This window comes from Coptis chinensis, chromosome 8 (genome assembly GCF_015680905.1).
Source record: "Coptis chinensis isolate HL-2020 chromosome 8, ASM1568090v1, whole genome shotgun sequence".
NCBI lineage: Eukaryota > Viridiplantae > Streptophyta > Magnoliopsida > Ranunculales > Ranunculaceae > Coptis > Coptis chinensis.
Window position 1 is genome coordinate 67,682,362 of NC_141463.1, and position 14,662 is coordinate 67,697,023.

Below are 14,662 nucleotides of genomic sequence, written 5' to 3' on the forward strand. Positions count from 1 at the left end.
TAGAGAGTTCACCATCTACAATGCTTCTTTTAAGATTCTTACAGCTGATTCTTTGCAGTATGAAGCTAGATTTTTTGGTGTTGTACTAGAAAATTCACAAAAAAATAGAAATGAGAGTTCAAATTTATTATCTTATTTGACAAATATATTGTCATCCAAGGTTTACGATGTCACCATTGAGCCTCCTTTGCAGCATGCAACTAGACATTCTAAAAGAATTGGTGTCCATCGTAAACTTGAGCCACGTATATTTGTAAATTTCAGAAACCATGGGCCAACTGTAGTTCTCCTTGACCTGACCCACTAATGCCTACTTGTCAGCTGGCGGCTAATTTAAAACATCGCATCCAATCCCCGAATCAATAAAAAAACCCTAAATAAACTACACTGATGTCAACCTTTATCCCACCACCAATCTTTCTCGAAATCCACATTGAATGAAAAACATTTTACTTAAACACTCCACAGGTGTATAGTATCACTATTGTCTGCCAACAAAAACAACAGTAGTCTCCTCCTCTTTTCAGTTTCTGCCCCGCCACCAATATGAAGACATGCACAACTTTCTCTTCTTCACCACTCACACGTGTGCATTCATCACCTTCTCTCTTCCTTCACAAACCAAGAGTGCTCTCCATTAAATCAGCAATCACAAACCCGACATTCAAGACATCATCTCAAAACGTAACTGCAACTTCTTCTGTTGAGAAACTACCAACGCCATTATCATCTGCTTCTTTTAACAAGGTTGCAGCTGATTCTTTACAATATGAAACTGGTTTCCTTGGTGCAGTACCTGAAAAGTTAAAAGAAGATGATGATGATTGCCCAAGTGCATTGTGGTATTTGACGAGTATATTGTCTTCAAAAGTTTATGATGTTGCTATTGAATCACCATTAGACCATGCTAAAAAGCTTTCTGATAGACTTGGTGTTAAGTTTTTGCTCAAAAGAGAAGATTTGCAGCCTGTAAGTGTGTGTTTTTTTGCTTAAAGTTTGGTTTTTATGTGGGGCTGTTACAAATGATGGCTTTTTCGCACCTTTTTGGTGTTTACATGTAAATGTCTGCGAGTTAGTCGTAAATTGTTTCTTTGGTATGGAAGTAGTTTCGGGTTGTTGTTAGATGTCTTAACCTATTTGTTTTTGGGAAGTTTTGCTCTCTTTTGTGTTTGCTTCGTGTAAATTTTGTTTCTTTTATTTTCAATGTGGAATTTAGTTCTAATCTGTCGAGAAATGTGGTAAATTTTGTGATTTTTTTTACCCGTTTGCATTGTTCAACTTTTGGTCTTTAATGTTTACTAGTATTTGCTCTTTAACCTGGGATCTTGCTCTGTTTGCAAAAAAGAAATGTTTCACATCTACGTTTTCTATAATACTTGAGGTGTTTCTTATTATTTAAGGAATCCAACTGAATTATTGTATAAGATTAGGGAATGTAGTTGGGTGCAATGGTTGTGTGATTTTTGGTCTCGCAGGTTTTCTCATTTAAGCTGAGAGGAGCTTATAACATGATGGCAAAGCTTCCTAGAGATCAGCTGGACCGTGGAGTTATATGTTCATCTGCTGGAAACCATGCCCAAGGTGTTGCGTTAGCTGCTCGTAAACTAGGCTGTGACGCTGTGATTGTAATGCCTGTTACAACACCAGGGATTAAGGTTAGTTTTGGTTAAGTTGCATGTGTGTCTTATAATTAGTTTGTTTTTCTTATTCTGAGCTGCCTGTTTTATTCTTATGCATGTATTTGTTTTAGGTGGAATCTGTTCAGAAGCTAGGCGCAACTGTTGTCCTTAAAGGCGACTCCTATGACGAAGCACAAGCACATGCTAAACAACGGAGTGACTTGGAAGGTCGCACATTCATACCTCCTTTTGATCATCCAGATGTCATTGCAGGGCAAGGAACAGTTGGGTTGGAGATTTTGCGTCAGGCAAATGGCCCACTGTATGCAGTTTTTGTGCCTGTAGGAGGTGGCGGGTTGATAGCTGGAATTGCTGCATATATCAAGCAGGTTGCACCAGAGGTTTGTCAACTGCAACGTTTCTAGTTCTGATGAAGAACTGTTATATCATATTTTAGCATTGATATCTAATGATAGTACCTCATATTTATTATATTATTTTTTTATTTGTTTTGGGGAATGCCTTTCTAATTGTTTAAGAAGATTTGGTCCAGTAGAATTGTGGCGTCTAATTTGGTAATACTATGATGGGAATAGTTTTTGGAATGCACAATTTTGTGGTAGTCTGCTTGCTTCATTTTGGATAAGGTTCAGTTACGTGAAGTTTGATGGTTGAGGATTTGGCTCGTGCTCACAATGTTTGATTATGATTGCGTTATCTGTGCTTGTTGGTTTTGGAGTCCTGTTAAGCTCTTTGTAATGTTGACATCTAGCAATCTGTAACTGTCTTATGTATTATTGTAGTACGCGATTCTGCCTGTTAGGATAAATTTCCGAATAGGTTTCGGGGAAATGTATGGTGATCATTTGATGCTTGAATTGGCAATAGTTTGTTATGCACATTAAGTTCAGGATTAATCAGCTGCAACATAATTGACTTGCATATTTATGTTTTTATATCATTCCTTAAAATATATTTTTCGTCCTTTGCAGGTAAAGATTATTGGAGTGGAGCCAGCTGATGCAAACGCATTGGCTTTGTCCTTCCATCACGGGCAGAGAGTCATGCTGGAGCAGGCAGGAGGCTTTGCAGATGGTGTAGCTGTGAAGGTTGTCGGAGAGGAAACTTTTCGCTTGTGCAGAGAGTTGGTTGATGGAGTAGTTTTAGTCAGCAAAGATGCTATTTGTGCATCTATAAAGGTTTGTCTCTTTTTATTTGTTAGCTAACACACTGTATTATCACTCTTGAATCGTTTATTTTCCTTTCCACTTGCATGTGTAGTTTAAATTTGGATTCTACATATCATTATTTGAGAAATTTCATGATTACTGAAAATAATGTATATTGGTTAACTATGAAGCACCAGTACGTCCCTAAGGGTGAAGTATCCGTGTCTGACACGGATATGCCCCAATACGCGTCCGATACGTGTCGGATACGCGATTTGGAGTATCCGATTTTATAATTAATTTTTTAATTTTCGACACGCGGGGGATATGCGGGGGACAGTAATCTCACACATACAAAATTTTTTGGAACTTCAACAAAAAAAAAACAAGTGAAATAAAATTCAAGTTAAGAAGAGATGCAAGAGAAGAAAGATGAAGTGAATCCAAGTTATACATGTAAGTTGCTGCTTAATGTGTTTGAATTGGTCATTTTATGAAGTAGAATTGCCATTTTAATTTGAATTTGGTGAAAAATGCTCAATTATATAATATTTATATATATGTTATTCAAATGTGTCCATGACATATCCGTGTCCTATATTTTTGAAAAATGCCGTGTTGCGTATCGGTATCCATGCTTCCTAGTTGGTTAAACATCTGACTATTGCTGCTGGTTCTTGCCAAGCTTTTAGGTATATGGCCTAAGACACCTGCTGCTTTTTTATCGAATTTTGTGATGTTAAATGGAACATGCACTGAAATATTGTGTCATAGTGGATGATTTCTATATACTCAAGACTCATCGAGACCAAACTCTGATAGGACAGTATCTTTTATTATTATTATTATTATTAGTTCACTGAAAAAATGGTTTGTATTATTCAAACTAAATTCAATGGCTGTCAGTGTATAAAATATGATGTTTTGAGGTTTTTAATGGAATTGATAAATCTTCCCACCACTAGTGCTATACAAATTTTCCATCATTTGTATGGTCACAGTATTTAAGTGAAACCCCTCTGCTATGATCTGTTAATCACAATTGCAAGCGTATAGTTTAAGACATTAAGGTATAGTTTTTGGTCTGACTTATTACCGCTTCTCAATAGTACGCTGGGCTAGGTTGACTATGTACATGATTGTATAAGTGGTGTATAGCAATGTTACTTCATCAACAATATGTTCTGCTCATCAATATCTTCTTATCCCTTGAAAGTGCTACCACACTGAGTGTTGTTTTTTATGGTGCAGTTAACAAAGAATGCGACCTTCTAATGCTATAGGTGGTGTAATAACTTTAATAGATTATGTTCCCATGGATTATATCTTACCTGTTTCCTTGTCAACTTGCCTCTATTTCCTTTATCTCCCTGATACGCAAACAAGTTTGAAATGGTTGGGACGTTATGGACCTGTAGAGGGGAAGTGCTGTCTTCCCCAGATTGCACTTAATTAAAGCTTGTGCCACAGGGAAGGAAGTTTGATTTAAATCACCTCCAATACTAGGAAGAGAAGAGATGTAACTTTCTTGTGAACATATGTGAATTTGTCCAATATGAAAAATAAATGAAATAAAACAAAGGACTGTGGTGGAGGAGAGAAAATTCTCTTCCATGGGTGTTACACCAAATAAATGCAATTTCTGTCAGCTCCATTAAAGCATATCTTTCAGATATAGTTTGCTCAGGTTCTTATATATTAAATCCTCTTTGTGTGTATTGCCAAGAGTTTCTTTTGACTCATTTTTTTAATTTATAATAACAGTTGATTATTATTTTTATTGTTACTTTTCTTAATAAAACACAAGTTATTATACCATGGCAGTGTATGTATAACAACCTAGTCTATACTTGTGGAAGGTCAATTTTTCGAGGCTTTCTGTTTTTGAGTTTAGCTCAATGGAATAATGGGTGCACTACTTTTTGTTATGTAATGTGTTGGATGCATGTATTGTATGTGTCTTTCATACCGAAAGTCCTAGAAGTGCAATGCCTTTGCTAGATAGACCAATAGTACTATTGTAGCCTGAGCACGGCTAACTAAAATGAAGGTTAAATGTATGTATGTCACATTGCAGGACATGTTCGAGGAGAAGAGAAGCATATTGGAACCGGCGGGGGCTCTTGCTATAGCTGGAGCAGAAGCGTATTGCAAATATTATGGCCTCAAGAATGAAACTGTTGTTGCAATAGCCAGTGGAGCAAACATGAACTTTTCTACACTGAAGTTGGTAGCTGAACTTGCCGACATTGGTAGGCAGAGAGAGGCTGTTCTATCTACTTGCATGCCAGAGGAGCCAGGGAGCTTTAAACGGTTTTGTGAACTGGTACTTTATATTTGATCTTTTCTGGATAGTAATATCTTGTTCTTTACTTGCTCTAAACTCTATTTCCGTTACCAGGTAGGTCCGAAGATGAATATTACTGAGTTTAAATATAGATGTGATGGTACAGACAAAGCTGTTGTGTTGTATAGGCAAGTATTTCACACTCATTAGAAAGGGAAACTAAATGCAGCAGTCGTTCTGACAATTTTCACTTCTCAACTATTGAGTACATTTACCGCGTTTATATCCATTCTAGTATCGCACCCTTATTGATCTTGTCCCCTATCTTCTTTTAATTTTTTGTGCATCTGTTTTGCAGTGTCGGACTTCATACGGTATCTGAGCTTACAGCACTGGTAAACCGGATGGAATACTCCCAACTTGAAACAGAAAATTACACATCAAATGGTTTGGTTAAAGATCACCTCCGGCATCTGGTAACCTTTTATACTTGTTTTACAAGTTTAACTATGTATACTCTTTCTTTGGCTTCATAATTAGAAATATGTTTGACAAATGATATTTTGCAATGAAAAATGTCCTTGCCATAATGAGAATCACCAGAAGTCTCTATCCTTGCTCAGGAGTCAGGACCAAACACGAAGTTGGTCTAAATTATAATGTTTCATCTTTCCCATGAATTATAACTTTGATGCACGAGTTTAGAATGTCTGCATGACTACTTCTAGTGCAAGGTTTTCCACATTATATACAACAGAGTGTTGTTGGATCATCTAACAGTATTTGCATTGGTGTGACCACTAGGATGAAATGGTTGCAATATTTGCATTCACCCGGAGTCGTTTTACCTATTGTTTATATTTTTATCAATTCGCCATTTTTAAGACAAAATCTCTATTACTCTAGAGCTCTAGGCCCTAATTGCATATAGTAACATGGTTTCTATGCAGTCACTCTTTCAAAAGTTGCCATGGTGCATATTTTACAAATTGGTCACCCCCTATTAGAAACTTGCTCTTCTCCTAATTTATCCTCCCCGAATATTTGCAGCTCCTTTTCTATCCCAAAAGTACCCCAAATTTGACCCCTCATTTTATCGAGTTGAATTTCTTCTATCCTGGAAGTCCACAAGTCCAATTTGCACCACCATTGGTTAAATTCGTTTTTTAACCCAAGTATTTAAAAGTCCAAACTTCCCGCCAAATGCGAATCATTCCTTATCTGTCTCAATCTTTGTCTCAACAAATCAAATTCCTTATTTGTTCATTTCCATGTACTTTATGAAGTAGCTCCTCGACGTGATCATTTCCATCTATATAGGACCATGCACACATCATATCTACACACAATTGGACAGAAGCGTGTGCGGCAACTCATGCAAGTTAGGCGAAGACATGCCCGTAAGTACTGCCTTTTCCAACTCTTTGATGCTCTGCCTTAGTTTTATTCTTCGCCAACTTTCTCACTTTGAGGCTGTGATGCTTTGGTGAATTCTCTGCTTTATCAGTCACTTCTGCAAACTCATCCAAAGGCCATCTCTCGTCTCCTTCACAAAATACTCTGATGTGAGGACGCAATAGATTATCATGTGCACATCACATGCATAATGCTACAGCTAGAGTTTATATTTTATTCTATTTCTATTTTAAATCCTTAGCTAATTAGAATTAGACTAGCTTCTATTTTAGTTTCCCAAGTTCTATTATGATTAGGATTTGTTAACTAGTTCTCTATATAAGCAGATGTAAACCTTAAGATTTTCAGACTTGATTATTATTATTGAATTAAGAGAATTCGTTTTTATTCATTAAACCCTAGTTTTGGGTATTTTTATATATTGTGTATCTATTGTTCTTGCTTCCGCGACAAAGATACATCAAATTGGTATCAGATTTTTAGGTTTTTCCTGGTTTGCTCGTCATGGACACTCAACAAAGAGGACGCGGATGACCACTAACAGTAAATACACGACTACATCGTGTAGAAGAAGCACTACAAGGTAGCAAGATGGAATTGCAAGAGATTAAGGAGATGTTGTCGCAACTCGTACCTAATTATCGACGTACTGCAACTATTGAAGAACAACTCGTGCCAAGGGATGAAGACGATGCCCCTAGTGATCACAGTTTGCATAGTTCCAGTTCCGACGTATACGCGACCCTCCAGCACCTCGCCAACGTAGCCACGCACCTTCTAGAAAGCATTCACCCCCAGTTTCTAGTGATACGGAACATCGTATTGCTCAATGGGTGGCTGCTCCCCCACAATCGCAGCATATCAAACCCACCATCTCCAATTCGTGGAATTCAAACTCCCTACCACACCTACGGAGTTAGAGAGAGAAATCACAGCACTTACAACAACAAAAATCTTGATTTTGAAGGAGAAGGAGAAGATCTAAGAACTCACCACCGCCAAGTTCCGAATTTGGTTCCTCCAAATCAAGTTGGCAACCACCACCATCCCCGTAAGAATCAAGGAGGTCGCCAAGAAAATCAGCAAGCTTACCTCACGGATCAAGCTTTTTGCTCCAAAGGCGGATCATCTTCCACGGCCGGTTAGCCGGGAAAGAAGACCTCTTTCCTTCTATGCGTTAGGTGAGATTGAAACCCCAAATTGGGCTTCTCTTGACCAAGCCCAATATGCTACTAGATTTGGACCGGGTTCTAATTTAGCACCTAATTTCCAACCGTGGGCTTCTCGGACCAGGCCCAAGGCTGAGTTAACCTGGCGTGCTTCGGCCCAATCCTCATGGTCCACGCCCCACAGAATTTGAGGCGCCACCGGGGTGCTACCATAGCCCGTGGTCAACGAGCTTCACCACCAAGTTCTCCATGATGAAATCGGCGACAACCCCACCACATTTGCTCCCGATTTTGATCCACGATCCTTGGACTTCTCATCTAGTCCATCACCCGCCGTCCTGATGGGAGAAATCGGAGAAATCCACGGCATCGAAATTTTCAGCACCAGGGTAATTTTGATATTAATCGTTTATTGCGCATTTTTAGAAGAATCAAATGGGGATATTAAATTAGGCGTGCACGAATTTAATGGAAAATTCTGACTGATGCTTTTCGTCATTTGGTTAAATAAGATTGAAAAAGTTTTTGATTTATAAAATTTTGAGGATCCTAAGTGTGTTAAATTAGTTGCGACTAAATTAGCGGTACATAACTTGTTTGGTGGGATGAACTTCAATTGACTTCGTGCTAAATTGGGTTACAATAAGATTACTACATGGGATAAGATCGCGTAGAGAGTTGAAAAAAGAATTTATTCCTCATGACTATGAAAGGAATTTATTCATGTGCCTCCAAAACTTGAAACAACGGCTTCAAAGTGTGGTGGGTATACTAAGGAGTTTTTCTTTTGTTGTGCACGCGGGCTGATTTATGCGAATCCGTCGATCAAAAAATTGGCGTTATTTGAATGAGTTCGCGAAAACCAGCGAGGCATTAGCTTTCAAAGATGTTTATGATATGTCCGATGCTATTAAATATGCTCTCAAAGTGAAGATCGCCAGCTCATCCCGCCGACTCTTGCTAATGCCACTTCTACCCATGTTCCTTCATCATCCAAACCTCCTCCTACCAGAGTGGGTCCAATCACATGCTATGAGTGTAAGGAAATTGGACATGTTCGTAGTGACTGTCCTAAACGCAAACGCGTGGGTTTAACACAGGATGAAGAAAATCTCACCCATCCGGAAGAAGACGTCATTGAGATTGATGGCTTTTTAACTTATGCAGATTCCGGTTGCCCCAATTGATTGTTCGCCGTTCTTTAGTTATTCCAGTTATTAAGCATGATCCTACGTCATGGCTTCGTCATAATATCTTCCGTACTTCATTTGCGACCGAATGGCATGTTGTGTAATGTTATCATTGACAGCGGTTCCAGTGATAATATTGTTTCTAAAGATATGGTAGACAAGCTGAAACTCAAAAATGAGCCACATCTTGAACCTTACACTATTTCTTGGTTACAGGATGATGCCACAGTCAAGGTTACTCGCCGTTGTCTAATTTCGTTCTCCATTGGTCCTAAATACAAGGATGATGTTTGGTGTTCTGTTGCACCCATGGACACATGCCACTTGTTACTTGGTCGTCCCTGGCAGTATGATCTCCTTGTTACTCATAATGGGCGTGAGAACATTTATACTTTCACTTCTGGTGGCGAGAAAATTGTTTTGGCACCATCGACTCCATTCGCCCCCACTTCACCACCGCCCACCAGTGAAACCAAGTTTTCTAGCAAACGGACGTCATTGCGGTATGTTTCTTGCTCTTACTGCGTCATTTCTTGCAAACCATACTACTATACCACCTGTGTTATAACCAATGCTAGATTCATATTCTGATGTTTGTACTGAGTCTGCTAATGGCGGATTGCCCCCTTTATGAGATATCCAACATGCTATTGATCTTATTCCTGGAGCTCCCCTCCCTAACTTACCTCATTATCGCATGGCTCCGCCGAACCGCGCGAATTACGGATGCAAGTTCTTGAGTTATTAGCTAAGGGATTTGTCGGAGAGTATGTCCCCTTGTGCTGTGCCAGCTTTACTTACTCCTAAGAAAGATGGGAGTTGGAGGATGTGTGTTGATAGCAAGGCTATTAACAAAATCACTGTGAAATATCGTTTTCTCATTCCACGCCTTGAGGATATGCTTGATTCATTGCATGGTGCTAATGTGTTTTCCAAGCTTGATTTGCGATCTGAATTTCATCACATTAAATTATCCGCGCTTGGAGATGAATGGAAAAGCGCCTTTAAAACAAAAGGCGGTTTATATGAGTGGTTGGTCATGCCCTCTTTCTAATGCTCCTTCTACCTTCATACGTCTTATGATTCAGGTTTTGAAGCCTTATCTGAATAAATTTTGTGTTGTCTACTTTGATGATATTTTGATTTACAGTTTTTCTGAGTCTGAACATATCAAGCATATTGAGATTCTTTTGAGTGTTTTGCGTACTGAGAAGTTTTATTTACAACTTAAGAAATGTTCTTTCATGGTTGACTCTGTGGTATTTTTGGGTTTCGTGGTTTCTGCCAATGGTATTCGTGTTGATGATTCCAAAGTCCAAGCTATTATTGAGTGGCCTATTCCTTCTACAGTGACTCAGGTTCGTAGTTTTCATGGTTTAGCTTCTTTCTATAGAAGGTTCATTCATAATTTCAGCAGTATTATGACTCCTTTAACTGCTTTGACGTGTGAGAAAGCTTTCAAATGGACTCTTGAAGCTAATGCGGCATTTGACTTGATTAAGAAGAAGATGACTTCTGCTCCTGTTTTAGTTTTGCCAGATTTCACTCAACTCTTTGAGATAACATGTGATGCTTGTAAGTGCGGCATTGTAGTCTTTTTTTGAGCCAAAATGGCAAACTGGTTGCTTTCTATAGTGGAAACTTACTGGTGCTAAATTGAATTATTCTACATATGACTTGGAGTACTATGCAGTTGTCCAAGCTGTACGACATTGGCATCATTATCTTGTTCATCGTGAATTCCTTATAAAGTCTAACCATGAAGCTCTTCGTTATCTTAATACTCAGAAGGATGTCAGTACTCGACATATCAAGTGGAACTCTTTCTTGCAGAAATATACTTTCCACTTACAGTTTCAGGCTGGAAAGGATAATCGAGTTGCTGATGCTTTGAGTCGTTGTTCACATCTCTTGGTTACTCTCCGTACCTCTTTGTTTGGTTTTGATGAGTTATGCGACTTATATGCTCAGGATGCCTATTTTAGTCCTATTCATGCCGACTGTTTAGTACATCATGGTGTATCTGGTGAATTTTTTCTCCATGATGGTTTCATATTTCGGGGTTCACAGCTTTGTATTCCCGTTTCTTCCCTCCGTGATCAGATTATGATTGAAATGCATGATGGGGGGTTGAGTGGTCACTTTGGGATCATAAAGACCATTACCTCTATCAGGGAGAAGTACTTTTGGCCTACTATGCGTAGAGATATTAACCGGTTTATTGAGCGATGTTATGTGTGCCAGACAGCGAAAGGTAAGCACACTACTGCTGGTTTGTATAACCTTGGGTTGATGTTTCCATGGATTTTGTGTTGGGTTTACCACGTTCTACTCACGGAAAGGATTCTATTTTTGTGGTTGTGGATCGTTTCTCCAAAATGGCTCATTTCATTCCCTGCACTCGTACTACAGATATTGCACAGGTTGTTCATTTATACTTCCGTGAGATAGTTCGTTTGCATGGTTTACCTCGCACTATCACTTCTAACAAAGATGTCAAGTTTACTAGCTATTTTTGGAAAACATTATGGAAGCTTTTTAAGAGTAAGCTCCAATTTTCTCTGACTTTCCACCCTTGGGTGATGGGCGACCGAGGTTGTAAATCGTAGTTTGGGTGACCTATTGAGGTGTTTGATTGATGATAATCCCAAATCTTGGGAGTTTGTTCTAGCACAAGCAGAGTTTGTTTATAATAACTCTGTCAACCGTTCTACAGGCCTTTCTCCTTTCATGATTGTAACTGGAATAACTCCTCTTACTGTTCTTGATCTTGCTCTTATTCCATCATTTCGTTCCGTTTTGTGCATCTGCAAAGGAATTTGCTTCCCAGATTCACCTTATTCATGAGGATGTTAAGAAGCATTTGGAGAAATCTTATGTCATGTACAAGACTAATGCAGACAAACACAAGCGCTTGGTGACTTTCGAGGTTGGTGATTTGGTGATGGTTTATTTGAGAAAAGAACGTCGGCTTTCATCTCACAAGTTAATGATGCAACGATTTGGCCCATTTCCCATTGTCGCCCGTCATGGAGAAAATGCTTATGAATTGGACCTCCCTCCCGAGATGCGTATATCTCGCACTCATAATATAGCAGATCTCACTCCTTTTGTTGGCAATAGTATTCCACCTATTCCCCTACCTATAGATCATAGTATTATTCCTGCTACTGCTACAGATCGGATTGAAACTATCATTGATGTTTCTACTACTACGACTCACCAGGGTATTTATGATCGTTATTTGGTGAAGTGGTGTGACCGTCCATTCTCAGAAAATTCATGGATTTCTGATGCTACATTTCAACTCATGGATCCTACTTTCCACTAGAAGTACAAGGACTTAATCTCGAGGATGAGCTCTTCTCAAGCTGGGGGGATTGATGCGAGGACGCAATAGATTATCATGTGCACATCACATGCATAATGCTACAGCTAGAGTTTATATTTTATTCTATTTCTATTTTAAATTCTTAGTTAATTAGAATTAGACTAGCTTCTATTTTAGTTTCTCAAGTTCTATTATGATTAGGATTTGTTAACTAGTTCTCTATATAAGCAGATGTAAACCTTAAGATTTTCAGACTTGATTATTATTATTGAATTAAGAGAATTCGTTTTTATTCATTAAACCCTAGTTTTGGGTATTTTTATATATTGTGTATTTATTGTTCTTGCTTCCGCGACAAAGATACATCATACTCATATAAGCATCAATTGAAATCTCCAAAGCTAGTAAGGAACAGTAACTCGTGAAGAGGAGCATATCCCTGTTACTGCATCAATGAGTTCTGGTTTGCTAATTTGGTCAGTTGTAAATGTGTTAATGTGTACATTTCTTCAGTGCCAGAACAACTCCTCTGGCCCTCTGTGAAATTCAATTAAGTGCAGTCACAGCTCTCATATCTGGATGCAATTTCTCATAATAGGTCATCCCAATTGGTCTCCTGTTAGTAAGACCTATTGAAGCAATCAATGTTTTCGATCACAGTTCCTCATTCCAAATGTATTCTCATGGTAGCGTTTGTGATATTAACTTCAGTTAATTCAAGATTATAGATATCACAACCAAATTTTTATGCCTTGGCTGTAGACATGCTTGACTTTCAATTACATTGGGGACCGTAATTCCCTAAAGAAGGTAACCTCAGTTTCCTGGTGAAAGGATTGCCCACCTGCAAAATGTTGTTAGACTAGGGATGTGGCATTGACGACAAAAAAGTAGGAAGAAATAATGGCGAACATAATGACAGTGATAAAAGAGTGAAAACAGTAATGGCGTGTGAATTAGTGTTGTGCTAATAAGAGTTGAAAATAAAATAAAATAAAATAAACAAAAAAGTACTGCTAATGAAAGGCGACTGCAGATAGAATAGTAATGTTTTTATTTTTTATATACTTGACATGATCTTATTTTTTATTAGTAACAGTAACTGAAATTTGTTATGATTTGTTTTTTAGATTGGTAGTGGCCGGTCAATGCTTCCCAGAGATGAGCGCCTTTTTCGATTTGTCTTCCCAGAGAGACCTGGTGCTCTAATGAAATTCTTAGACGCTTTCAGTCCAAGATGGAACATCAGCTTGTTCCATTATCGAGCACAGGTGGTTATCTAGAACTCCTTTGTCAGCATCTCTTGCCTTAACTAGATTTATCTAAGTATAAGTCCATTTCCTTTTCTTATTCTCTTTTCCATAGTGGAAGGAATCCAAACTTCGGATTAACATTTACTTTGGTATCTTGCTCTCTAAACTCTTTGTTTTCACTCAACAGGGGGAAACAGGAGCAAATGTCTTGGTGGGCATGCAAGTTCTAGATTCAGAGTTGGATGAGTTCCATAGTTGTGCTAATTGTCTTGGATTTGATTACACCGACGAGACGTATAATCCAGGAAGAGATCTTTTAATGATGTGATTGTTACCCAGATCACAAGCAAGTTGGGAAAAATAGTCAATGCAGCTGATTGATTTCTTCCATTACCTTTCATTCTCACTCCAGTCTTACTGGAGCAATGGGATAAAAGTAACCTCGGCTCATTCGGCTTCGGGATAGACAGGGGAAGTGTTTTTTTTTCTATTTGTCCCCTTGCCTTCTGTGTTTGTAAATTTAATAAATGTAGGTGTTCCATTTACATTTCTCCATTAGATCTGTCGTAGTTGTTGTTGTTGTTGTTTTTTGTTAACTTATTAGTTTGGGATTTATTTGCTTTGGTGGGCTCTCTGGAGTCTGAACCATTGCTAATCTTAACTACGTCAATATAAATGCCGATTCCGCATATGTTAGTTGAAAAATTAGAGAGTTGGACACACAAGTATCCAGCACAGAAGTGTCGAACTAAATACAAACAACAGAAGGTTGTGATATCATGTATATGCCAAAAGAGTAGCTTGTTTCGAAGTTTCTGAAGAGGATGTATGAAGATTCATGGCAAGTTAATAGCAAAAACTGTGGACAAATTGCATTGCGATTAAAAATTGCTAAAAGTAATCCAATGTACTGGTACATTATGCGTTTATCCATGAAGTATGAGAGTTCCTTCTTGTTTACTCATTAGGTTTAGTTTACACTATTTTCTCTATTTCGACAAGTTTTGTAATTAGTAGTGCTGTATGCCTTTATTTTTGAGAGTTGGTGTTGTAAAAGACAAAGATTTGCTTACATCTATGCTTAAAGAAAATTCATATTACCCGCTGTTAAGTCAAATGCATGTGGTTAAGCATGAGCCAGATGCACCACTATTAAATTAAATAAGTACGTAATGTGTTAATGATTGCACTGTTTACCCAAGGAAAAAAAAATCAGAAAAAGAAATTG

General features: G+C 38.2%; 1 protein-coding gene across 2 annotated transcripts; it reads left to right on the forward strand.

The window, feature by feature from the left end:
• The first annotated feature begins 378 nt into the window (after positions 1 to 378).
• Positions 379 to 14,123, forward strand: OMR1 (L-O-methylthreonine resistant 1). 2 transcript variants are annotated; one of them, XM_086580435.1, is made up of 9 exons: positions 379 to 969; positions 1,476 to 1,655; positions 1,751 to 2,020; positions 2,612 to 2,818; positions 4,866 to 5,114; positions 5,190 to 5,263; positions 5,434 to 5,551; positions 6,396 to 6,475; positions 13,312 to 13,440. In XM_086580435.1, exons 1-8 carry the CDS (start codon positions 547 to 549, stop codon positions 6,459 to 6,461), a joined length of 1,587 nt encoding a protein of 528 aa, XP_086436561.1. In that variant the 5' UTR covers positions 379 to 546; the 3' UTR covers positions 6,462 to 6,475; positions 13,312 to 13,440. The 2 variants fall into 2 exon arrangements, with proteins under 2 accessions (XP_086436561.1, XP_086436560.1); XM_086580434.1 differs by lacking the exon at positions 6,396 to 6,475 and adding an exon at positions 13,622 to 14,123 and having other exon boundaries at positions 383 to 969; positions 13,312 to 13,452.
• The last annotated feature ends 539 nt before the right edge of the window (positions 14,124 to 14,662 follow it).

Coding starts and splice junctions, on each gene's coding strand:
- OMR1 (XM_086580434.1), top strand. CDS start 547: ATGAAGACATGCACAACTTTCTCTTCTTCACCACTCACACGTGTGCAT. Junction 1,656..1,750: donor TTACAACACCAGGGATTAAG/GTTAGTTTTGGT, acceptor TATTTGTTTTAG/GTGGAATCTGTTCAGAAGCT. Junction 2,021..2,611: donor TCAAGCAGGTTGCACCAGAG/GTTTGTCAACTG, acceptor CGTCCTTTGCAG/GTAAAGATTATTGGAGTGGA.